The following is a 27,031-nucleotide window of genomic DNA, read 5'->3' as shown; positions in this document are numbered from 1 at the left end:
AATACACACAGAGACAATGGTCAAGTATGACCAACATTAAGGACTGAAACTAAATACGACTGGTTGTTTATGATGCGAATGAATGAAAACAGCACCCATGCAGTTCTGATGACACTTTTTTTGGTTCTTACATCAGTAAAAAAATGTTTGTGAATGATGATTGATAAGATCAAAAACATGTGTGGATGATTTGAAGATTTCAGACGCGATGACGATCAACACCAGCAGCTCCTTTTCACTGAGTGGGTCTGCGTGGGTTATCCGATTTGTCAGGGATTGCGCATGAACTTTGACAGGCAGACACTTCAGCCAATCACCTGATACATACTTTTGGAAAGCACCTGCCCTTTAAAAAAAAAAAAAAAAGAATCAAACAGACAACTTCTCAGAGGATTTGGTGAAACAAATCATCCGGCTCGTCCGGCAAGAAAACTTAATACGTGAAACCCAACTTTCAGTTAACTAGAATTACCACCTTGGGGTTATATAGGTTGTATCCATGTCTTTCCAAGGCCATTTAAAAAAGACTCACAAGACTGAAAGAATGTTAAAAAAAGAAAGATATTACTAAGTGTTTACGTTTGACGAGACGCTAATTGTTGAAGAATATGAAATTGTAGCAATGAGAGTGGACAATGCCTCAAACATCTGACATTTTGAATAAAACGGTGCCAGCACCCACTGATTTATCCTGTTAAACTATTATATGAAATGTTAATTGAGTTTTTTTTTTTTAAATTGAGACGTTTAGCCAACAATATCCCTCCAGTTCACGCTCCAATAATACATCAAAATGATCCTTCTAACCGCACCTAATGCTGGCGCAGAGTCATTAAAGAGTTCAGTATATTTATGTGATGTACGAGCTGCAATAACAGCCCCTGTGGAAGATTATCTGTGAAAATAAGTGCTAAAACATTTTCTGCAATCGCCAAAAGCAAACGCGCGACGAGCTGATAATCTCAAGGTATCATCTAACATTTTTTTCTAATAGAAGACGATGGAGACCGGCTCTGGTGTTACTTACATCTGGAGGAAAACTCACCTACTGTTGGTTTTGGCAATATGATGACCTATTTAGAAAATCACAGATGCATTGTTGGGTTGTTGGGTTGGGGCAGGATGATGATCATATGTATGAGCTGACTGTAGGTATGAGTATCAGTTTTTATGCTTGTTTCTGTGGGCTACTGGCTCTGTAATGAACATGTGACCTGCATCTCATGTCCAAGGATATCCCCAATCCTGAACTAGAGCTGGTGGACGGACAGTGGGGCTGTGGTATATTTTGTAGAAATGGGTTTTAAAGTTCAAATTTGTACGTTTGATTTGGCATCCTGTGATGACAAGGATGCTGCAAGCCATTATCACACAGCTCATTCAGCGGATCCTTCTGCAGTTCAGCTGTTTGCAAATTACAGAGTTTTAAGACGATAACTTTTAAATTAGACAATTTGTAGCACGGACTAGATTAGATAAGATGAAGAAACAAGTAAAGTGAACCAAGTTTGTGCATTAACCGCACTAAAAATTCCTCTTAGGAATATTCTGTTCATGTGTTTGCAATGAGAACTTACTGTTTACCCCCTCTGAGGAGTTTCTGGACCAACTGGATCCAGCTGGATATCTATGTTTGTAAGTTTGCACCACATAATACAAATGTAAGAGGTTCTTTCTTCAAATTTCTTTCAAATCAAACCTAAACCAATCCCAGGGGCGGGAGGGGGGCAGCCTATTGCATCGAATGTAGAGAACAATTACAGAGGATTTAGAAGTGATTTAAGGGCATATCCTCGTAACAACAGTAGACAGTGGCTGCAATACCCAAAGCTCTGAAAAAGTTAGTTTGGACCCTGAAAATTGTTGAACATTAAATGTCGCGTTGAATTGTCATTCTGTAGTTGTTTTCATTACTCAAACAAAGGAAACAAACAATTAAATAAATACTTAACACAGGTCTTATTCCAACTTCCGACACTGATGACTTGGTGTTCTCTTTACTATTTAAGTGAGCAGCTTGCAGTCATCGCTTCAACTATGAATTTTGCATCACATCCCAGATTGCTTAAGGATAATGTGAGGCAATCTGTCGGAAAGTTTTGGTCCAAAAGGAAGAAATGCAGACAATGCAGCATATTGTGTGTGCTTTCCTTCCGCTCGCTAATGAAGAAATTGAGTATTGAAGTGTTGGTTTGTGTCCGGTACTGATAGACAGTTAGGCTAAAAGAAATGAAGCCAAAGGCGAGTGACAGGAAGATCACCGATAACGTTCTTGTTCAAAAGAATAAGTTGGAAAAAACTAACTTTTGGCTGTTTGAGATGGCATCGTCATCTGTCAGGCAAAGGCCATGGAACGAACGCACTTTGTTTTTCAGATTACTCTAGATGATATTAAGGTATATTATGTTTTCTCATGAAGACCTGTTTGTCTATATAACTGAGCAGATGCACACCTATACAAATACGTGCTGGAACAGAGGACAGGGAGATCCAGAAGGACACCCATGAGAGGACCACCAACAGGCTTGAAGGGACATAAGTCTCCAGGATGAAATAGAGAATGCTCCTCTTCAGCTCGAAATGGAAAACCAGTTTGGGGTAATTGCCTTTGAGAAGAAGGACAAAAAAAAAATCCATCAGTGTTTGTTAAGAGTATTAGACAGCTTCATTTCTCAATAACTAACAATAAAATCACTGCCGTGCAGACATCAGCATAGAAGTAACATAAAGGAGTGATTTTAAATATCATCGTTACCAGTTTCGTAGACTGCCTCTGAGACAGATGTGTAGTGGTCCTCCACAGTGTACTGAGCCAGCTGAAGAGTGTCTAAACCACTGACAGACTCATTCCCTCTGGTCCAGTAGAACATGACATCATTGATGTTGTAGCCCCCTGTCGCAGAAGAAAGAGATTGAAGGACTGATGACTGCACTAATCAGTATTTCTTTATGATTAAATCCTTATCTGCTTCCTGTGAAATGAACCCGCAGAGAACTTATCATCCTTCAGCTGAACATGCAGTTGCATTTGATTCTTTCACCCATGGATGATACTTGTTTCCGCATCATTGTTGTTTTATGTCCTGCAAATTTCCTGTGCTGGTAAACAGACCACCGCCTTGGACTCAGTTGACCGGCCAAAGAGGAGTGCATATTGAGATAGTACCACATGCATCTCTGTTAGGTTCATTCAAAGCCCACACGGCTTAGGAATTTAAGTACCAGGAATATATTTACGCACCTCCAAAATCATATTTCTGCCTGTCTGTCTAACTGTTTGTTCATTTATAAATACATAATCTTGATTTAGAGGGACAAATGCAATAGGTTTGAATTATATATTGTTCAACACTTTCCCCATATTTTATTTTGTCATTTTATCTGAAACTCTTTGTTTCAGTGCTTTTTCCTGTTAGGGCCCCGCCCCTCCTGAAGGGCTTCTTCTGCTCTGATTGACCAGTTGATTGGTCAAAGATGGCAGCTCGACTCGGCAGGCTTCATGGAAAGTCTCTCATATCAACCCAGGAAAGAAAACAAGGCGTTTCAGGCAATTCAGAAGAGGTGCGTGGGTAGGAATTTATCCTTTTCGGTGGATAAGCGATGTAACTCAGGTCTTCCATAAGCACCAAAATCTAAAATGTCCTCTCTAAATGACCCCCACACAAGAGCATACATCCATGTGCAGATAGCTATATGACTGGGACATCACTCCTACGGCTTTTGATTTTATACAAAAGTAATAGTAGTGTTTATTTTACTTAACCTTGCAGTGGCAATGATGGTATAAGCAGAAGATGTTAATTGCTTAAAAGCAATGCTATGCTCTGATCCTGTTACAGCTGAGCTGTTTGAGACTGCAGCTCATAGTGGGTGGTATATTCCCACTTATGCAAAAAAAATCTGCAAAAGAGAGAGACTTGGCAAGAATTAAAGGGCTATGTAGAAACAACAGCTAGTTTAAGACCTCGTGTTACCCCTGAGAGGCAGTTGCATAAAGTTTGCATAGTAAAAGATTTCCATACATCTACAACAGCAAATGAATCTGACACAGTTTATCATGAAAACAACTTCCATGTACACAGATCTGGACATGGTTATTCCCTTTAACATTATGCAACAGATATCAATCAGGAACTGCTGAATGTTTTCATTTAAATGATCAAAGAATGAAAAGAAGTCCTGGTAGACAGACTAAATCGTGCGTATTGCACTGCGCCCTGGAGAGCCAAGATAGCCTAAATGAAGCTTGGAATACTGTCAGAAGGCCTGAAACAAAAATGCGTAATAATGTGAGGAATTAGGAGCAAGGGTGGCTCTTAAGGACAAAAAAGATGTGATTAACAAGCCTACACTGCTTAGGTGCATTTTTCTAATTTAGCTGCAGAGGGAGTAAGAGAATAAGAAAAGTCCAAAGATGTTCTGCTGGCAAAAGCTGGAATACACCCCCGTAATCTCCCGTCTCAAATGCTCATTAATTTGCTATTGCTCAGCCCGTTTAAACCCATATGGAGTCATGGATTAATGACCGGAGCCATGATACTGGGAGCAAAGTTCCCACATGAAAGGCTGGTCACTTTGATGCTGAAAGGTCCTTTAAATTCAGTTGTTTTTGTTTTTTTTCTCTCATTGAAATTCGTACAGTAAAAAACCTCTTCTTTTTTTTTCTTTGACTCAGTATCAGCTTCGTGTAATGAGAGGCTTGGATGGAAAAGAGTTACACGTGGGGTAGATTGAGACCATTAAAAGAAAATAACCATGTCTACGTGAATGGTATTTTGAAAGAGGGAACGAAATTGAATTAAAGCAAAGATCACAAAAGAACGATTCTGTCCTCTGAACTCCTTCTGCTGACGGAACTCGCTAAATATTTTACTGCAATCCCATATTTAAACGCCACAAACACTCCCACAACGAGGCTTTCTTTAAAGCTTCCCCCCTGTGCAGAGGATCCACTTTTGGCACAGCATTAAAAGAAATAAATCCTTGAATATACATCTTCATAAAGAGACACGGGGACGGAGCAAGAGGGAGATGGAGATTGAGGGAAGAGGAGGACAGGAGAGGATTGAGACAGAGAAAGAAGAAGAAATAGAGCGGCAGGATGAGAGACTGCAAAGGGAGGGTGGAAGAGAGAGACAAACAAAAAAAGGCAGATATTCAGCCTAGAATTATTGAGGCGGCAACGGAAGAATCTTCCTCTTAGATACAAAACTTTAACTTCCAGATGTCTCTGTCTACTTAGTGGCACTGCAGCTCAATCCAAATGTTTTTTTCCTCCTTTTTTTTCTTTTAAGGGAAAGCAAGCCGGGGAACAAAGACTGCAGTGATTGAGAGAAAAAAAACAGCGCAGGGTTGGGGGGGTATATCGATCTCAATCATTTCCTGTAATTAAAAACACACAGTGCCACTGCGCTTATATCAGAGAAATGTCAAGATGCTTTCTGATTCCTCGGTTTGGAATTTCGTGATTCTTGTGCAATGTGTTTTGTGTCCACTGTTTGTACCCAGTCCTGGCTGTTAAAGGGGAAAAGCACAAAGAGGCTTGTATTTAACAATCCATAGGACTTTCAGACGAGAAGCCGAGGACAGCCTGATATTCCCCCGGGATGTCCTGTGAGGAGAGATTTTCAAAGCATTGCTTCTTTTCATTTCTTTTTAAGGGGGCTGATTATTGAGTCGCAGCAAAGACTGAAACATTAAAAGGCTTAAAAAGCAGAGGTGGAACTTTTACTCCTCTCATTGTAATAGTTGTCATGGAAAAAAAAAAAGAAATCATCAACCCTGGAGTTCTGATCAGATGTTTGCAATCAACCCAGTTGCAGAATTCTAGCGTGCTCTGTATCGTGGGATTTGTCTGTAAAATATTTGGGAATGGTTTTACAGTCATAATTACCTAAAACAAAGGTGATAACGGCGGGGATATTAAGATATCTGCTGAATCTGTAATGCTATGCTCGGTAATATTAAAGGGACATTATGTAATTTCTTCTCCCATCTAGTGGTGCAATTTTATTTTGCAAAGTCGAATGAATTTGCTCTCTAGCGCCTCGCGTTTTCAAATGTGCGTTGCAACTTCTTGAACTATGGCAGGCGGTATGTGTCAAGATTCAAGAAGCTATGGCTTCAGACTCAAGGTCCATACAAACAAAAAGACATCAAGACACACAGTACAAAGGATTACATAACACACATACAATAACACTATAAATACAGATGACAGATAACATGTCAGATAACATAAGTTGACATAGCCTTTGGTGTGCAAACTATGCAATTAGTCATATTCCGGGAGTTACCGGAAGTGACGTCGACGCAGCGTTAGCGTTAGCAGCAGTGTGTAGTTGCTATCTGGAAAGTGTTCTTTTAAATAAACTCCCGGTAAACTTACAAACTTTCTAATGCCTCGTTTTGTGAGTTAAGAGCCTATGTGTACTACGGCAGAAGTTTGGTAACAATCAATGCATTATTAGTGGGATCATTTACAAGATAAAATCTATTTAGCATTAGCGCCAGTAATAAGCCATTCAGCGGACGTGACGTCAAAATGACGTCATTTCCGCTTGCAGGCCTGGCGTTGGGGAAAACCTGATTCGAAGTGCTTTTTGTCCCTCTCGGCACTTCGTTGTTTTTCATAGACCGGAAGGACATGGCAGCCTCCATAGAGCTTGCCCGCTCTATGTAGATACAGACAAGTTATTCTTCACTCAGGAGGATAAGTGAGGTTTTTGACAGAGATAATTTTACACCAATGAGGACTAATTTATGAATGAATATGTTGATTTGAGCTAATAAATGACTTAATTTATTACACAGTGTCCCTTTAAGTGTTATGAGGCTGTGCTGTGGAACATTGTACAGTATGAGAGAATGAATGTGTCTCAACAAGAAAAAACAAACATGCTGACTTCTGAACCGGGAAGTGAATGTGACGTCTACTCCTTATGTGCAAGTTTAAACGTTTGTTTGCAAGGAACAGGGCTGACACCAACACTTTTTTTCTTCAATAAACTTACGAGAAGAAAGCTTTAAGACGCATATTTGGATAAGTCAAAGTCAATCAGAATGGCTTGACATTTTCCTGTCATGCTTCAGCGCAGGACATGTCTTTTTTCTTCTTTTTTAAAGTGATATTGTCCACAATGACAAAGTGAAAGAAAAACGTTCTGGGAAAACCTTCTGCACATTGGTTAAAATCAAAGCCAAAGTCTTTCATTAATGACATTTTTCAGACCAGTGGACCATATTTAAAGGTCTCAGAATCTATTTTACATGCCCCAATAAACACCAATGAAGACCTTAAAGTTACAGTTTATTGTTTACAGTGTCATTGTTTTAAGGCTTTGGTCAGTGGTTCATTTTGTTATTATTACCTTAGAATTAACCATTTATATTCATTTGCGCAGCAGGTCCTTCGACACAAGATGATAGCCTTATTACTCCTTTAAAATGCTCGTAGAAGAAGAGTATGGGTTGGGGTTAGGGTTAGAGCTGGACACATTTGAGAAACTGAGGATAATATTTACTACGTATTGCAAAAACAGGCTATGGCCCATAAATCAGTCTCATCAAAGAAGAAAAAAACATAAATTCCTGTATTTTTGGATAGATTCTGATCTTTTGTTCACCTCCATTAGTTTTATGGCTTCTGTCACACCTGGTTTCCTCTCTCTGATTGCCACACCTGATAGTTGTTTGTTATCACCTCCCTCAGTATAGATCCTCCAGCCTTTGGTCTGTGCTAGGTCATAGTTTTCGTCATGTTCATTTGGTGCTCCGTTGGTTTTTCGATCAGTCAGTGTCAGTCAGTTCTTTGTTTAGTTTGTTGAAAAAGCACTTCTGATCTGATTAAACAAACCTTAACTGTGGGCATAGCAATGGAGGCATCATGCTGTGGGCTGTGGGGGGTGCGTCTCACCAGCTGGGACAGAAATGAAAGGGCCAGAAATGAGGGGAGGACAAATCCACCAAAGGAAACCTGCCACAGAGACTGGTTCACTTTGTCGAACATCAAAGGAAAGTATAAAGAATGGCTTCAGTACAAGTTTCTGACTTAAATCTGACAGTACATCTGTAGAGAGACCTGAAAATGGCAGCTCAGAGACAGTTTCCGCCCACTCAGATGGGGTCAAAAAGATCTGCCCGGAAGACTGAGACTAATAGCTTAAATATGAAAAGTTAGTGGACACTTGCCCAAGAAGACTAAAAGCCACAACTGCTGCCTAAAGGCCTTTTACGAAGCTCTAAATTAAAGCTCTTTTGATAAAATATTGTTTCATCAATTGACTTTTTATGAACTGGTAATTGATGGAAGATTGTAGATTCTTAGTTTCTTTAAAGCAACCTATCTGGATGCTTTAAAGAAGAAACTGTCTGAGCGTTTTTTTTTTAAAGGAGTAAATAATTTTCATGGCAATCCTTTTGTTTTGTGTTCATTTTCTTGACACTTAGGTCTTACAGACAACCATAACTAAGACACCATTACACAATGGACCTGAAATCCCCCAGCTTATTTCTGCTGAGTGACATCAGCGATCTTATATATACACACACACACACACACACACACACACACACACACACACACGCTATTAATGCAGAAGATGAGAGGAAGTGATGCGTTTGATCCCACGGTTTGATCAGATCCACTTGAAATCACAACCACCCAGCAACTCTCTGACACGTCTTCAAACAGAACAGTTCAGATTTCCTTTATACGACATGATTTGTCCTTACAGCTCTCCAGTTGTAGCGTGCAGGTCTGCTTGTCCATGGGATACTTTGTCAGGTCCATGTTGCAAGCCACAGTGGTGGTAATCCTAAAGAATACAGAAGTTGTCATGAAAGAGGAATTTCATTAAAAAAAATACAAATACACACGGCCCTCAGTTATGAAATAATACTTTTTTTCATCTTCAAAATTGGTCCAAAGTCATGTACAAGGTCTTAGAAATCTGCTCGGTGATGCCAAAAAGGCCCTGGGTACACTTTAGGAGATGTATGCTGATGAGTTTAAAATAAAGAAATACCTAGACTTGTAATGTGAAAAAGCTTTTGATGTAATGGATTAATGCATGAGTGCAACTGCATGCTAACATGTCACTGAAGATAAATATAACGGTAAGTCAAAGGCCATGAATAAGAGATATTGAATTACTAAAATTGGCCCTAAATACGAGCACTTAAAAGCTCTGTTCTGATGAAAAAAGTATGCTTTCCTTCAATTCTAGGCTTTTATCCATCTCGTCGTCATCATGTCTTAAAATAAGGTAAATACAACTTCAGATGAGCAACAACACACAACATATTAGACAGAGTCACTTGAGAAAGGAAAGCCAAAATGTAAAAGTAGCGTAGGAAAAACTAAGTACATTACATAATTCAGAAGCTTTATCAGTAATAACCACAAGTAGACTTCTATCTTTTAATCATTGTTCTGTATGATATGATTTCAGCACAACTTTACCTGGCAGACACATAACATTAACTCCAGCACTCACATTTGACTCTTTGATATTCAGCTAGATTCATGGTCGACTGAAAGACTGCAAGGTGCCCGGGTCCTGTGGCTACAAAACAAGCGTTAGCGCTCTGCCACTGTGCTCGACTGTGTTGTTTTTGGTTTTCACCAGATGTGATCCTGTGCATTACGATGAAACACCTCCACTTTAGACTAAATTGTCCAGAGACATCATTCCCGACGTTTTGTGCTTTCTTTAGACGCAACTGTGCAAGCCTTAACTGTGAATAGAATAGAATAGAATGCCTTTTATTGTCACTATACAAGTACAATGAGATTAAAAGCATCTCAGTGCAGACATGAGCATATAAAAAATATAAAAATATATAAAATATAACAATCTTAGCCATAAAAGAATAAAATATAGTACAAAAGGGGTGGTGGTGGGTAGGTGCACAGAGATATTACTTTATATATACATAAATATGCAATAAAGTGTGAGTTATTGCACATAACAGAATATTGCAGTGCTGCAACATTCAATCTTAGGGAGGACAGGCTTTCTCAGGGCAACCTTTCCAAACAATGATTGTTCAGACTTTATCTAATATTACTGTCATGAACTTTAACATTCAACATTCTTACTGAGGGCTGTTAGAGTCTGAGATGTGGCTCTTGGCTTTTTCGAAAGTTTTTCCTTTTTCTTTCTCACTGTAGAACGATGGACTAACACACAGCCGAACGCTCCACACACGCACAAACTGTCAAAACCTCTGCTTTACAGAGGTGATCACGCTTGATGGTGATCAGTTTGTGGAGTGCATTCCATCAGCAGCGCCTGGCTGCTACTTACCCGCTTAATTTCTATGGAAGCTGTAGGGGCGGACTTGGTTTTTTTAAACTTCTTCAGTTACGCTTGAATTTTGTTTTTAAAATGACAACATTATCTGAGCTTGTTATGTCCTGAACTGAAGAGAAAACAGCCTTACAGAAATAACTGTGTGGGAATACTGTCATCCTCCAAAAGCTTTCCTGTTGGATGCGTCAGTGTGTTAACGTGGAAGTGCTGTGCAGCTAATTAGTTCTTTACAATGTAAGCATCTCAGGGCATGCATGAAGCTGCGCTGAACAATATGATGCAGTCGTGAAACATCATTGCTGTAGACCTTTCATTGGCTAATTGAGTGCTGGAGGGAGGACATTTAAGGACATGGATGTTCTCATCTTCTAGTTAGAAATAATTGCTGTCAAAACGTCAAATTTAGCATTGCTGTGGGGAGTTAATTTGAATGTCTTTGTGCAAAGACAACTCATTTTGACAAAGAGTTTTTTGATCACATGTTCCGCAATGGAACCTTTTTCAATTGATTGTTTTTTGTGTAAAAATAAAAGGACTTTTGCTGAATCGACTTTAAATCAACTCCCAAGATAGAATATTTAGTGACCAACACAACATCACTTTAGGCGGGCAAACATGCAGTCTTAAAGGATAAGACCGGTTTTTTGACATTGGGCCCTTGATTTCACATTATAACATGATGTTCTACTCACCCCTGCTTGTTGTTGGTCATTTGGAGCTGTTTCGAAGATATTCGCGAGGTGTCTGGCTGCTCTCTTGAGATATTCGGCCATGAAACGGTTTCCTATGGGCAAGCTTATACAGGCACAAACTACGCTGTTTATAATTTATTAATTACTCTACACCAGCACTGATAACGTGGAGGTGCGTCGCTTACTTAAAAAAATCCGGGTTACTCATTTTGAATTTTAGCCGAATGAATAAATAGGCAGCAGGTCTGTGGGCTGCCTGTGGCAGTAGCACGACGAGGACGTCAGTTACACCCACTTTACGACGAAAAAAACAAAATTACAATAACCCGGATTTTTTTAAGTAAGCGACGCACCTCCACGTTATCAGTGCTAGTGTAGAGTAATTAATAAATTATAAACAGCATAGTTTGTGCCTGTATAAGCTTGCCCATAGGAAACCGTTTCATGGCCGAATATCTCAAGAGAGCAGCCAGACGCCTCTCGAATATCTTCGGAACAGCTCCAAATGTTCAACAACAAGCAGGGGTGAGTAGAACATCATGTTATAATGTGAAATCAAGGGCCCAATGTCAAAAAACCGGTCTTATCCTTTAATTGTGCTGATACTTTGAATTTCAGATTTAACAACATTTTCACACAACAAATATGAAACAGACACTTCGGAGCTATGAAAGTGGCGCAAAGCGTGTCCTTTTTTAACTGCTCAGCCCTTGGTTACCATCACCTCAGTGCAGTGTGATTCATTCCCCGTGGCACAGCAGTGAAACATTTACCACAGCTGTCCTTTTCCTTTATCACCTCACATTTCTCACTGCACTCTGTCCCTTTTCAAAGTCTCAGTTTCCGCAGGTAGACATGCTTCTCCTGACTGTCTCTTATGGCTTGCTTTATTCCCCCTCATCTTGCTCTCTTGACTGATGAGCCCTATTCTCCTCCACATTTCAGCTGTCACAGTAAGGCGCAGAGAGTCTTCAGTTTTCCCATGTAGAAGCAAATGCTCTATGAGGATCAGAGCACAAACGCTCAAACCAGTCAATCATCAAGGGGAGTCTTCTTGTTGATAATGTAAAAATGCTTCTTATAAAACTGAATCCACCAGTTAATCTTCTATACCTGTTTAATCCTATGCAGGGTCCCTGCAGCCATCAAGCTAGTAAATCATACATGCTCACATTAATTCCTACGGTTAATTTAAGAATCACCAATTAACCTAACATGGATGTTTTTGAGAGGTGGGAGGAAGATGGAATACCCAGAGAGAACACATGCATACACATGGGCGAACATGCAAACTCCACGCAGAAAGGCCCCGGCTGAGATTCAAATTCAAATTCATATGAAATCATAACTCATAACTAATTTTCCACGTATGAAGAATTGCAATGCCTTTTCTGTTTCGAAACAAGATTAACTCTGGGACCAGAATAACTGCAGCCTGGGTGCACAGCCTAACCTACAATAACAAGACAATCACTAATAACTATCCTATCATAGCCACAACGTGCTATTACACTGTGAGCATCTCTCCTGTGTGATGGTTTTCCTGCTGTGTAATTTCCTATACAGAATGTGTAACCAGTATTATTTTGTATCGAGGAAAGGTTGATGTCCAAAAACTGAGTGGGTGAAGGCAGATCAGAACCATGGACAGCTCTTTAAACACACTCACGCGATCTGTAAACTCTGGAACTACAGAACATGTCTGCTTGGCTCAGGGAAAATGGAAAAATACTGCTGTACTCATAATCCAATAGTAATAGTATGACACAAATCCCCGAATTGCAATCAAATTATCTCAAATTTAACCCACACTTTATTCCCAAGTCTAATTCTCCTTGATCCTCAGGACCACTTTTTTATCTGCTGTAGCAAAAGACAATGCAAAGAAAACAATCAAATAATGTTCGTCTTTTATCCTACCTCAGCGCATAAAGGACAGTCCCATTGGGGAAGATACGGATCAGCCTGTTTTCCACGGTGATATCATGGAGGAAGGATTTTTTGGAGTCCACAATGAATGTGTCAGGGACCCAGAGGAGCTCCACCAGCCGCCCGTCGAGGCTCAGACTCTTGTTGCCCTCAAACACCAGGCGCTCGTCCGTCCAGCGTTGGCGGAGGAATATGGTGGCAGTGTAGTCCTAAAGTATTGGGGCCAGAGTTTGTTTTTTTTTCAACAGGGATATCAATAACATGGTGATTGACAAGAAGGCTTTGTGCACTTCTGGTCCTAAAGCCCTTCTGTGCCCGAGGCAACAATAATCCACAGCAGCAGTGCTTCAAGTCAACAGGTCTGCTCTGGTTTTTAGGATACTGAACATGTTTTTTGTGCAGTACATTCATTCTGACAGCTCTGTTGCTGCATCTTGAGGGACAATGTAACCTGTTTATTGTGTGGGGTGGGACCAAAATGTGAGCATCGTCTCCCTACCGGCAGAGAAATGTATCTCGTGTTTTGTATCAGAGGAAAACTGATGTGTTCTGTCTACCTCCCACTTCTCAACTACAACAGTAACACAATCTTCTATGTCTTTTGTTCTCTTCACTGATGTGAATTTTTGCCTCACCTATTTGTTCTGCAGATAATTCACATGGAAAGCTGTGCTCGTGTACTCATTAGGGTGTGATTATCTTACCATGTTGATCTCTGAGATGGTGTCAATGCTGGCAATATCCAAGCTCATACCCACCGTTACAGGACCGTCTACAAACAAAGCAGAAACCATTACTAAACCCACGACTTCATACACATTGCATAATCACCACAACTTTAAAGTATGTTTCAATGTTAGTTGTTGAAGAACAGTGTGACTAAAAATGCTGAAGTCCTCCAAATGTCTCCACAGAGTGTGAACATCCTTGAGGGGACACGTTCTCCGTGAATCTCCATCGACAAAGGGAGGAACTTTTCTTCTCTCCTATGAGCCATCTTTTTGTTTTTCTTCCTTCTCACTTGTCAATCTTTATTCTACTGAGAGATATTAATGGGACTTCTCAATGTGCAGATGTGTGCCCACTGTGGCATATGTGAGAATTTAGGATTTGTGTATTTGCTCCAGCTGAAGTTTAATTTCAGAATGAAGTTCGGAGAGTGGTATCTTCTCATCTAGCCACATGCAAGGAAGTGAATGAGTACCACTCAAAGTGCTGGATCATCCCACTAATCCCTAAATTTCGTTCCAGAATTGACGATTTTGTTTTGTTAATGCAAACACGTGTGCGGATGTCTGAATATGAGTGCTTGTTCGCATTTTCACCGTCACTGTTTGCCAAACTTGTGTTCTAAGCCGTGAGGACTGGTGATTATGCTGCACAGCATTCGCTATGGTGGAGTCCGAGGTGTTATTAAAGATCAAACAAACTATAGTCATAATGTGACGGATTGCTGAACAATAACAACAGCAGAGGATTTGCCGGGCTTGACCTAACGTTCTTCTGAAAGCATGCAATGAGAAAGACTTTGCCTCCACCGCAAGCAAATGAGACGCCTGGTGGAGATTGGAATGCAATTTGAACGCGTATTAGCAGCTCTAATTTTGGTTAGACACCTACAAACTTCATTTAAGATTCATATTGCCATCCAAGTAATTTATGCATATTGACTTAATTTCTGGTCGCATAGCAAAGCGGATGCTAATTGTCTTTTCGTCAAAAAAATGGACACACATTTCAAAGAAGAATCAAATTACATTCAAATGCACGTTTGTGAGCTTGTAATGCACCGTGGGAGACAGACCCCCCCCCCCCCAGCTAATTTTCTGTTAAATGTGCATTTCCACCATGTGTTTCTATGTCTGCATGTCTCATGGCTGTTTCCTTACTGTCAAAGAAAGGCCTGAGGTACTTGTTGTATCCCTTCATCAGCCTCTGAATGGTAGGAGGCAGAATCTCTCCTTCCTTTACCTCTGCGTTGAGAAACGAGCTCTCTAACAGCCTGTGAACAAAGACAGAGAACGAGAAAAGCCGAAATAAGTTGTTTTTCTGGTTTCTCCTCCTGTAACCGTGTGGATTCCACTTCAGTCGTCTCAGAATCCGTAGGGTGTCGATTGAGTTCCACAGCGAATCTTTAAGGGCATGTTGAGAGGAAGAAAAGGCATGAGATTAAAATGGTTACCAGGAACCAAAGATGAGCGGAGGTGGACAAAAAACAAAAAAAAGGGCTTATTTTAACTATTACATAACTTTGAATTGACCTGGTTCAGAACATCAAAAATCCTCCATGTTTGTGGTTTTATATCCACTTATCTAAATGCTATCCTTAAAGGCAGATTGAAGTGTGGGAAGATGATTACATTGGTAGCAACTGCGGCGGGGGGGGGGGGGGGGGGGGGGGGAATTCACTCTTTACGCTTTTCCCAGTGCTGTGTGTGTGTTTGCGTATAAATCAGTCTCTAAATACAGAATGGCTGCCCTGTAGAGAGAAGCCCTGAGGTACGTGCCATGATGTAAGAAAGGCTGAAGCGTGGCGGATCAGGCCATGTGCAGAAAAGCATTGATCTCAACACGCTGGCATTAGTCTGCCTCGTAACTCTCGTAGTCCAATACGTCAGAAGGAGAGCAGGGACAATGAGGCAAACATTTTTCAACCCACTATCATCAAAGCCTTCACGAAACATCCCCCATTACAGTGAAAATGCTGCATCTTTTAAATCATCAGTAATCTGTTGAGAATTATTGTCATGCGTTGGTGAAATTACCAACATATGTCACCTAATTACATAAGCAAGTTTTGACAAGGCTAAATTTGTATGACATAATCCGTGTTCAGCCTCATACAGCTGCAAATGTGGCGAATGGCTTCCACAAAATAGCATCATTACAAATGACAAACTGTCATAATATTACAATGTTAAAGCTGTTTGGTTTGTAACATTGTGACACAATCCTTCTGCTTTGCTTGTCATAAAGCAGCTTCTCATTGTGTGGTGAAGTAATACAGCAGCTCTTTCAATTCAATTCAATTCAAGTTTATTGTCAATTCTGCATATGTACCAGACATACAAGGATTGAAATTATGTTACTCTCCTACCAAGGCTGCAGCTAAAAAGAGACATTTATACATACATAAAGAAACATTTATACAAACACTAATGACATCTAAGCTAAATAAATAAAATAAAATATCCAAAATAAGGCACTAAAATAAGAAAAGACATACATAAGACAATATGGACAGTGCGTTCCTCCCATGTGCACTCGGAGGAATAAGGAGGTAGTATATAGTATATGGAGGTTGTAACGGTTAGACAATATTGCAATAATACCAGTAAAAAAAATTTGTGGATTAAGGTGCAAGAAATTTGTAAAATAGCTTAAGGCTGGCTAAAGTGGTCAATGCACAACTATGCTAAAATTAAGTCTTGAAAGGATGGTGGGTCCTAATAGGGGTATTATAGTGCATGCCAGTTCTTAAAAGACCCAGTGTGGGAGGGGGGTTTGGGGTGATCAGGAAGACTGAGGGGTGGGGGGGCAGAAGGGGGAGGGGGGTAGAGCAGGAAGTGAGTTCAGATTCCGTACAGCCAGAGGGACAAAAGAGCTACATTTAACCCTATGAGACACGGCCTCTTTGTGGTGACGACCCTATTGTACATTAAATGGTATTTAGGCAAATCTGTGAAAATAATTGGATGATTTTTGGAATATGCAGTGCTACATAAAACCCATTTAGTCTCTTTTTGTAACCTTATGAAGAGAGCATTGCCTCTGAAACTTTTTGGAGATGTTGTGACATCTGTTTAACTTAAAGGGACTGAAACCTACAGAGAGCCAATCATGGTAAGAACAAACACAACAACAAACAGCAATAAAATCAGCTAGGCAGAAAAGGACCATAGAAAAAAAACATTGATTTTCACTCTGACACGGCAACCAGCAGCTCTTAAGATTTAATATTTTCTTGCACACCTTAAATATCAACATTACCACTCTCACTACTCATTCTGTTTCTTCTCGTTTTATTGGCTCATGATGTGGGGCCAATAAAAATGGCCTGCTGCCCCCCCCGTACTTTTTGTACTCTTGCTTCCACAAGAGAATTCAGCCTAATCCACTATATGACCTTAGAACTCAGTTTCCAAACGAGACTGGCATCTATTACAAAGGCAAAAGCACAGAGAGGGGTAAAAAAAGCTGCCAAAAAACTCGTTTCAACTGACTGTGGAAAATCAGCTTCGACAGTGGGGTACCTCTCGCCCATCAGACTGTTGCTATGCTGCATGAAGTCTAACTCACTCGGTTTGGAGCCCATTGTTTCAGTTGGCAACAGCCTCGGATGAGAGCGCCATGTTAGTAATGGTGCTGACAGCTCTCTGCTTGGAGCGCACTGCATTATCAGTCCGGGTCACCCGGTGTGACCCCGCGCATCTACACAAATGGTTTTAAATCAGGTATGAGCGGGTGTGTGTGTTTGTTCTCTATGGAAGCACAACTGTGACGCAAAGAAAAACAAAAAGAAAAACATGGACAATATTGGAATGTGGCTAGATAAAACTTTCATTTAAACTCAGTCAAGAATATGTCAAGAATTTGTTTTCCAATTATACAGATATGAATGAAAGCAACAGGTCTATACATCCGAGGTTTCCTGTTAATGTAACAGCATCTTTCAGCTCTCCTCTCATTCTGTCTCTCTCTGTAAATCCCCTGACTTTAACTTTTAGCTGTCTAAAGCTTCACCTGCAGGCAGGGGGGGAGACCTGAGCTCTCCAACCTGCCAAACAGTCACTAACCACTGAGCCCTGACAGCGGGGGGGAAAAAAACAACAAGAAAACAGAGAGAAAGGTAGGTCTTTAGAAAGCTCCAAGAGTCATGATGTTACAAATACTACCTTTACTTATCTGATTTACAAAGCAGCACAGTCAATGAGGATAGGACATGAAGTCCCAATCTAATCACACACACACACACACACACACAGACACACACAGACATGCATGCACCCACGAACCAACATCACTCTTATTTATGTGCTGCAGGGTCCCTCTCTCCCCAGATGAAAGCACAGCGTGTGGAGTGCACTTTTTTTCCCAGATTGCAGGCTGACAGACCCAACACAGATGACACGCTCAATGCCCACGACTGAGCAGAGGAGGACCCCTGTCTTTCAAAGGAAGACGCTTTTGCTTTGCTTCTGTACAATTTCACATTTTCGCCACCAACCTGCTCCACAGGGCACCATACGAACATAAATAAAACCATTTAAAATGCATCTTTTCTTTCGATATTTTCTGCTCAGATCGACTTTGCTCAAGAGAAATGTGCATTGGTTGGCACAGAGATCCACAACCATCCTGGCATTTTGTGCAAAATCTGTGCGTAAATAAAGCCCCGTGCTACTCGCTACCAATGAAAAGTGAACAGGTTGCAGTTGAATTGAATTGGCAGTTGAGTGTGACTCAGTGTTTCTGTTCATGAATGTAAGAACCTGTAATGAATCGAAAGCCCGTCCAGACAACCCACTCGCTTGAAAAAAAAGAAAGTGAAATCTTTTGATTACTATCCACGGATATACATTTTGCTGTTGCTTTTGTGCTACCACAAATGTCAACAGAGGATTTAATGAAACAGTCCTAAGATAACTGCTGCATGACATTTAACGGGTAAGAGCGTCCACATCGAAAGGTCAAAGGACTTTGGGAATGAAGCGACAAAGCAAAGTTTGTTTCTGCCCTCTTTTACAGACTACAAGCTGCTTGGTTCAGGTTAGGCTTTCCAACGTAACTGGTTAAAGTTCACCAACAGCATGCTGGCTGCAGAGTCCCACCCCCTCGGTACCCCAACACATGTAAACTGTGTTGGATACGAGAACCAGATGTCTTACTGAAATACATTACTTTGAAAGTTTTGCTAGAAATTTTCTAACAAATATATGCTTGGACTGACTTCTAACCACTTTGTAAGCTTTATTAAGACACACAATGTTAAGAATAATAGACTAGATGCAAAAAAATTATTTGCCGTCACATGTCTGCCTTGACATTCTTGTACTGTCTTGACAGTTGGAGGTCAACATGAGCATCAGTGTTGGATGGCCTTTGTTGATTTCTGCTGATTTCATCTATTATGACACTGTTTGAGGCGATACTATCGGCACGCAAATGATGTTATGAAACTAAACAACGGCTTTTAATATGCTAATTAGTCAGTCACAAACAATTGTTTCCGTGCCCTTGGATCTCGCTAGAAAAGGAAGTGAGAACAGGAAGCAATGCTCATTCTGTCCTAGTTTGTCATGATCAAAATCTCCAACTCGTTAATGAGGCCTTCGGATACTTCAGCTCTGCTTTTCTCCTCACTCACATTCTTGCTCTTTTTTGAATTTGTCCTAATTACCCGACCTCTTCCTGTTGCTGTCTCACTGTGTAAACATACCACTGTCTGAGTTGCTTAACGACACTATGATACACATAATTAGCCAAAAATGATACAACTACCATGCAATAAAAATTTCCTCTCTCTGCTCAAAAGCTGATCAAATGCTGACCACAGCCAAAACCTGTCTGCAGACTGCCTTCGTGTCTAACAAAGCTTTGAGGACTAGGCTATATCCAGACAATAAGAGGTCCGTACAAGTTCTTTAGTAACTTCTCAGAACCGTGTCGAGCAAAACACTTAGATCATCTGACCAGCCGTAGACATGAATGACCTCTACCATCATGGCCTTGTGTTTTACTAGAGGGTAACTTCAGACAGAGGTTGAAAGGGTAGCTTGAAAACCCTGTCGCAGAATTTGCCTTCAGATTCGGTTTCATGACTTAGGCTTTCGACAGATCGGCCCAACCGTCCGCGTCCTCTTCTAACCAGTCTCCAAAGCACACAAGGCATGAGTTTAGGCAACCCTTGCACATTTCACAACGGATTAATTCAGTTGAGCATAACCCCTGCAGAGAGCTGAGTAACGCTCTCAGTGGACCCCTGTCTGCTACTCCCTCTGCCATTCTACCGCCCACTCAGCAGTGCAATCGACTCAAACACGCTTCTCACTCTTATTTCATTGACTCATGTCATTCCTCGTTCCACAGGCTCCCTCAGCTGGCTCCCTTGTAGTGCAAAAATCCCCGAGGCCATTGGCATGCTTAAATGCTTAAGTCCCACAAGGGGGAACAGCATATTGGTTCTGTGTTTGCACAGGGAGTAATTCCATTGAATAGTCCCTTTAAGGAAAAAGTACAAGGTAACTAAGTTTGGATTTCATAATATGTTGATAAACCTGCATCCAGATGATTTTCCCCTTTTTCTTTTGTCTCACATTACCCCAAGCTTGTAAGCTACAACAACATGAAGGCATGGATTTCTCATACGCCCCAACTTTGAGACAATTGGGCAAGTTAGGCTAGTTTATTATGATAGATCACAACAACCCACACCCTACACAGCTGTATGGCGGACAATTAAAATTGATCATTTGATCATTTGGTTCTTTGCCTGAACGTTTTTGCTAAGTTTTGGTGCCTCTGTGTGAGATACTACAGGTCAGAAAACATAAAAAGTAAAAAAGTGAGCTGTGCCCACTCCTGCAGCACAGAGTGCAGCAACCTCAATGTACTATAACATGGGTACCTTGGCGTAGCATTCTGAATACTGATCAGACCCAGAGCAGAAAGAAAATAGCAACTGCACAGTCCTCTGATGTGGGACTGAATGCAGATTAAAAATGTCCCATCAGCCTTTTACCAGTGTTAAAACAGGGTCAACCGGTGATTTACAAAGGATGAGACCATGTGCCACTTAGTTTCAGAGACTGTGTGTCATAAATCCCCGAAGCAGAGGGCATGGACATTTTCAAGGCCATTTGCTTTTTTTGTCATTTAGCAGGGTCACCCAAAAACTACCAGGCTGAATTTCAGGGAACTTAGAGATAGAGAGGTTTCACTGTCTACCAGATAGGGCATTGGTCTTGGTAGAGAATGGTGCTTTACCAGTGACCTTCGAGTAAAATTAATCAATGTAATGCGTTTAGTTCTACTTATGTGCTAACTGGTACAATTCCCCTTTGGAGGATTGCTTAAAATTGTGCAAATTATAGTATCATCATGTATGTATAAAGATCACTTATTCTGCACATCATGTGAAATGAGGCAAGTTGACCTTCAAGGTCTAAGATTCAAGCTTATGACATTTGCATCTTAATTCTTAACAATGGGTCTATTGGGAGACCACAGAACTGGTTCCTTTTCTATCCATGCAGGGCTGAAATCACATTGCCTCCGGATTTCAAGAGCAAAGTAAATGGTAAATGGACTGTACTAATATCATGCTTTTCTAGTGTAGCTGACCACTCAAAGCGCATTTACACTGCAAGTCACATCCACCCATTCACACTACGTGTGTGTGATAGAGAAAAAAAGCACATAGAGTACACTAGGCAACGTTGCTTTCAGTGTCTTGCCCAAGGACGCCTCGACACGTAGTCCTCAGAAGCTAAGAGTTGAACGACGACCTCCTGATTGGAAGACAGCTGCTTTTCCTCCTGAGCTACAGTCACAGTGGGCTGTGAGTGAAAGGAGACACCATTGTCTTTTGACAGACTGTAGGAGGTAAAAGGAAGACATACAGCATTAGCTCGATCCTCCAGGTGGAGGACTCTCGATGCTTCACCTGTCAAGTTGCGTTAAATATATTCCTTTTTTTTCCCTCTTATTTTTTGCCACTGTGAAATGGGATTTAGGAAAAGTCGCTGCTGCTCTCATACGCAGAGATTATTCTGCTCATCAGGGACTTTCAAGGCTTCCTCAGACCCCTCAGCCACTCCAGACTAGGAGATGCAGAGGCAGAGAACCAAGCTCCATAACAAGAAGTCCTCAAGAGTTCATCTCACAGGCTTGTGTGGATAAAAGCAGCTGTTCTCCCTTTCATGCTGTCCCAGGCAGCTCCCTAAGCCCCTCCACATGGGAGAAAAGAAGAACCCCACGTGCCAAATACAGAACATTTGCCGTCTTCATAAGCCGACTGAAGTCAGAAAAAAATTTTTAGTCTATAAACTATATTTTAGTTCACAGTATAGATGTGCAAGTAAAAAGTACAAAGCACCTTTGTTTCATCACATTTATAAAGCCATTTTCAACTCAAGTCATTGGACAGAGTAATTTAAATGAGGATGAAAAGTAGTTTCACAAAATTTAAAGTGACGCAACGATCAGTAAAATGGAAAAAACGGAAATGGGCTTTATTTGGTAGTATAAGTTCTGGAATCATGAACTGAACAAAAAAGTATTCAAATGGAAGAAAGAAAAGAAGAAAGAACAAACAAAAGCCATAAAATTCTGTACTTTTAGAGTGAAATTAGGTTTGAAATATAAACTCATCAGCAGTCTTCAAATATCACCAGAGCAGCTATTTTATGGTGACCTTTATTATTTGATATTTATAGATTCATGAATCCCACAAAACACACACAGAAAAACAGAACTCAAATCAAATTTTACAAAACTGGGATGTTTAGGGATAAAGGTAAGACGGAAAATAAGGATATGTATTTGTGGGTGTGTTTTTTTATGTGGATGAAAATGCAATGCATAATGTTTATATAGGATATGTTGCCTTTGTGCTATTTTAAATTAAATACAGGGTTTAAATGGGTTTTCAAGCCACGACTGTAATCATTTGGGAGCTGAAAAGACCCAACTGCTGTAATTTTACTGAAATGTGATGAAATGTTTTCACTTTGTTTCTCTTTCTTTGCATAGGATTTCACATGTTTAACCAATTAGAGTCTCATTGCTCATCTCAAACTCTGCCGTGCTAAGCTAGTGTTTCAAGTACTGAACTGAATTGAATAATACTTTATTAATCCCAAAATGCAAAATTATTTCACCACAGAGAATCCAAACAGTTATTAGTCAATGTGAAAAAAATGTCATCATGCAGAGTTATTGTTGTGGGCAGGAAAGAGCTTATGTAACATTCCTAGTTGCAGCAGTGGTGAAGAAGCCTCTGGTTGAACACACTTTGATATTTTATCACTATGTTATGTTGAGGTGTTCAACAAAGTCCATTATGAGTGTCCTGGTGCAGACTATACTTATATTAGTGATAAGTGCACTGCAACATGGCTAAAATTTGCCAATTTCCTCCAGAAGCATTTAATTAAGCAGGGTAAAGTGATGCATAAAGACGCATCTGCTTTGATCATATATAGAGAGAATATTTCCGTTAGGTCAACTAACAATCAACTGTTTGTACAGAGTTGCTGATAAACTGATCCAAGAATTATTTCCTGAATTTCCATAAAACATACAACCAGCGTAATTCCATTTGTAGTAGTGATGTTTGAGATTCATCCTTACTATTTTTTTCCCTTTGCCCGTATTCCACTGTCAGGCCACAAAAAAAAGAGTCCTGTAGTACAGTAACATTGTAAGAATATTGACTAATGTCTGAAAGGAATATCAAAATCTCCTGTTGTCCTGAGGTGACGATCACATGCTTCAAATTCCTCATAGGTCTTCCTTCTATTATTCATTTCTGATCGTGTTTTCATCTTTATATAAGCAGTCCTAGCTCTGCTGATTACTGTAGTTGGCTGAGCGAGATTTATCAATCTAGCATGGCCCCCAGCCAATTCAAACTGAAGCATAACTCACTTTACTATCAGCTCGTCATGTTCTCTATGGACGCTGCATTCAATCACAGCAACGGAACTGTCTAAAATTGCCAATATCTTGCATTATAAAGTAAATTAATATATTTATTCCAGTTTTCTTTATGAGCATGTTCACAGATTGCTGAGTTCATCAGCTTCTAAATCAGCTTTTATACAGGAAACAGGTGCAGAATACAAATAACAGAAAATGATGTGCGTTCATGTGCAAAGCGTTAAACGTGTAAGTGTGGTGTCCTTATGCCATTTAAAAGCATCGAGACAAGGAGAAAATACAGAAACATATGGTGAGCTAAAATGTAAACTGTCTATAATTTAATGAAGTAGATATAAACCAAAAAAAAAAAGAAAGAAAAGAGTTTTTCAGTGAGTTCTTCAGATTGATTAAACACAGATTTTGGGTTCTTGCTGCGAGACAAATCCAGCAGCATGTGGGAAAGCACCGACAGCCAGCCCTCAGTCTGTTGCTCACAGATCTAACTCTTGGAAACCTTTTCTCTTGCAAACTAACAGTCTGGAAATCAGCCATGAGTAAATGATTGAATTTGTGTACCGTCTCCAGCGTGAACTCAACCCTAGCGGGCTGCTGGTATTTACACAGGCGAGAGGTCTTACTCCTTTCTTTAATGCTAAATGAAATCATACCCAGTGTAGCGAGTTAATGTACTTTCCCCTGACTGCAAAACGCTGATGCGAATTTAAATACTCTCAGGAAAAAGGTTCAAAAGAGACGGAAAAAACTCTCCTGAGAACCATATATACTTTCGTTGTATGTTCACAAAACTGCTGTCTGTAAGTTGAACTGAGCAAAGACCGGGTGGGTAGTCAAGCAGTTCATCCGATAGCAGTGATAACACGAGGAAAGCCTGTATATATTTCAACAGTGCAGTGGGTATACAGCATTGATCGTGGAAATATTTGTGGAGGATGTGGGTCCTGTTGTCTCTTGGATTAAAGGTTGTTTTGTTTTTGTTTTTCATTTCAATTCATTTCTTTTGCTGCAACTTGTGAAAAAAAAGCAATAAATGAGTCAGATTAGTCTCACAAAAAAAAACTATGACAGGTATGTTTCACCACACGTCCAAAACACTGTAGTGCAGTGATACTCACCATTTTTTTCACAAGAGCCATTGGCAGCAAAATCAAGGGAAGAGCCACTTTTACGACAACATACTAAAGTCCCCTTTTGCAAATATGCATTTCTACATATAAAACATCCCACAAAAAAAGAAACAACACAGCCAATACATTTTTAATTAAGAACACATTTACCTTTAATACTGGGATGAGCGGAAGCTGGCATGCATGTCCTTGACTTTCTTCATGTTGTATTTGTAGTTTGTTGTTGTAATCATAGTGAGACATTCAGGATGAGCATGGTTTTTGTGCTGGTTTTTGCCCTTTTTTAATTAAAAACCGATCCATTGTGCCTGCATCTCGCGCTGGCTAAAGGAGCTAGCGTGCGCTGCGGTCAAGTGTGACAGTGGTTTAAGCGGGCTGCGTTGCCAGGTTTCACAGTGCCCCCTTTAGGAAACACCATTAAGCTTTAAGTAATACTTTAAAAAAATACTTACTACAAAAACGCAAACTTAATAAAAAATACCTTATACTGTGCAGTATTCGCTGTATGTTATTTGAAAAAAATTATTATTATTGTTACCATATTGTTATAAGCTACTATGTGAGTGTGAGCCGCCAATTAGAGCTCGAGGAGCCGTGCAATGAGCTTCTCTGCTGTAGTGTAACAGTAACAGATACAGATACTGTAACCATGTATTTATAAAACGTATAGCCTGACCCAAAACTTGACTGACAGCTAAGAAGAAAAGTGTAAAGTTGGACAGTATTGAGTCAGATGGAGCTGAGACTTGGTCTGCTGGTGTGACATCACCACCTACCTCTTTGTGACGCTTTTGAACACGTTACTGTCATGCAGCATCAATTTGTAACACTTTCAATTCATGCTCAACATACGTATGTTCTGATTTTTAGAGTGGAAGTAGAGATTTTCTAACCCAGAAACCCAGTTTTTGAGCCTTTACTGTAAAAACAGCTATGTTTTGCGGTGTGGACCAACAAAGCCATTTCCCATTCTTGAGTGAGACTGCACTGGATGACTGGATGGGCCAACATCCAACCACAGAACTTCCGTTTTTCCTTCTAAGTTGCTAGAAAAACCAACTGCAGGACATATGCATTCATGCTTGCAGGAGACGTGTGATCAATTTGAAATGCTGTCAATGCTAAGGCTTTCAAAGTCAGAGCATTTCAGATGATGCTTTAAATTGAGAATGTCTTTGGGAAAAATAAAGGTTAAACTCTTTTATATTTGATCGTCTATTTTTGGATGATTTTTTTGGAACGTTGCCTCCTGCCCACGGTGTGTAGGCTGATTTTTACTGAGAACATCAGATCCGTCTGATTTCATCCAGTCATTAAAATATCTGCTTAACAGAATTACTCGTCATGCACTGAAATGTCAGAGTATGTTGACAGAAACTCGAGCCGCCATCCGTCACATACTGCAGCTAAAATGTTGGATTTTCATTAAGGGATATAATCAACGATACATTTTATGCCTCCACGGGTAATCTATAATTACTCTTGGAATTTGTCTAGTCCATTTCAAGAGAAATGGGCAAATAGTTACGATGAACGTGTAACCATCCAGAGCAATTCTATCAGCGGGATAATTAGCAGTGTTTTTCTTTCAACGCCAGAGTAACAGATCTCTCCCTTTACCGAACGTGTGTCCACATAACATAAAAGGAGGGAGCCATGCAAAAATGCTGAATTCAGAGCGGTTCTGAAGTGCTATAAAACACTAGTGTTTGAAAGACAGGAAAAGTGACAGTTATCTCAAATTTATTGCGTCCAAATTGTATAGATATTGATAAATTAATGAGAAACACACAGCTAATTACTGCTGTTCAAGTTATAATATCTTGCTGTACAGGCTGGGAAAGACCACATCCAGCCCTCAGATTAAATGAAAAACTGCCTCTCGTCTTGACATAAAATACTCAGCTCAGTGAGAAGCACTTTTAATCTGGGAAAGATTTAGATTTAGACCAGAAACATCCTCTAAGAGAGTTTGCTGAGATGGTAGTTAGTTGCATTATTTTATGGTTTTTACTTTTTTTTTACTTGTGTAAATGAGTTGAAAGTGAGGATCATTAGTATCTGCCACACATAAGAAGTTAGCATCTACAGATCTACAGTCCAGTTTCCTTCACAGAAGTCTGTTCTGGAGTACCGGCTCATTAGTGGAAAAGTTTTTTTTGTTTGCTAGTTTGTTTGGAACAGACGTGTCATGCAGACTGCAGACCGCAGAAGCAAGAGAACCGAGTCAAATTTGTGTTGATAGAAGTCCCCAGAGAGAACGAGAGAGCAACTGGAGGGGTGGTATGAAGACGATCGTCTTTTA

The 27,031-nt window shown here is 40.2% G+C and overlaps 1 protein-coding gene across 1 annotated transcript in view; it reads right to left on the bottom strand.

Annotated features, from left to right (window-relative positions):
- The window catches only part of LOC142389659 (gamma-aminobutyric acid receptor subunit pi), a 62,767-nt gene that overhangs the window by 5,141 nt on the left and 30,595 nt on the right, over positions 1 to 27,031 (bottom strand). Inside the window, exons 3-8 of the mRNA XM_075474660.1 lie at positions 14,827 to 14,939; positions 13,642 to 13,709; positions 12,929 to 13,146; positions 8,734 to 8,816; positions 2,756 to 2,893; positions 2,454 to 2,606 (exon numbers count right to left, since the gene is read on the bottom strand). Coding sequence (XP_075330775.1) covers positions 2,454 to 2,606; positions 2,756 to 2,893; positions 8,734 to 8,816; positions 12,929 to 13,146; positions 13,642 to 13,709; positions 14,827 to 14,939 — 773 coding nt within the window. The remainder of the gene's footprint in view (positions 1 to 2,453; positions 2,607 to 2,755; positions 2,894 to 8,733; positions 8,817 to 12,928; positions 13,147 to 13,641; positions 13,710 to 14,826; positions 14,940 to 27,031) is intronic.

Source organism: Odontesthes bonariensis, chromosome 2, assembly GCF_027942865.1.
Source record: "Odontesthes bonariensis isolate fOdoBon6 chromosome 2, fOdoBon6.hap1, whole genome shotgun sequence".
Classification (NCBI taxonomy): Eukaryota; Metazoa; Chordata; class Actinopteri; order Atheriniformes; family Atherinopsidae; genus Odontesthes; species Odontesthes bonariensis.
This window is presented reverse-complemented; position numbering and strand designations above follow the sequence as displayed.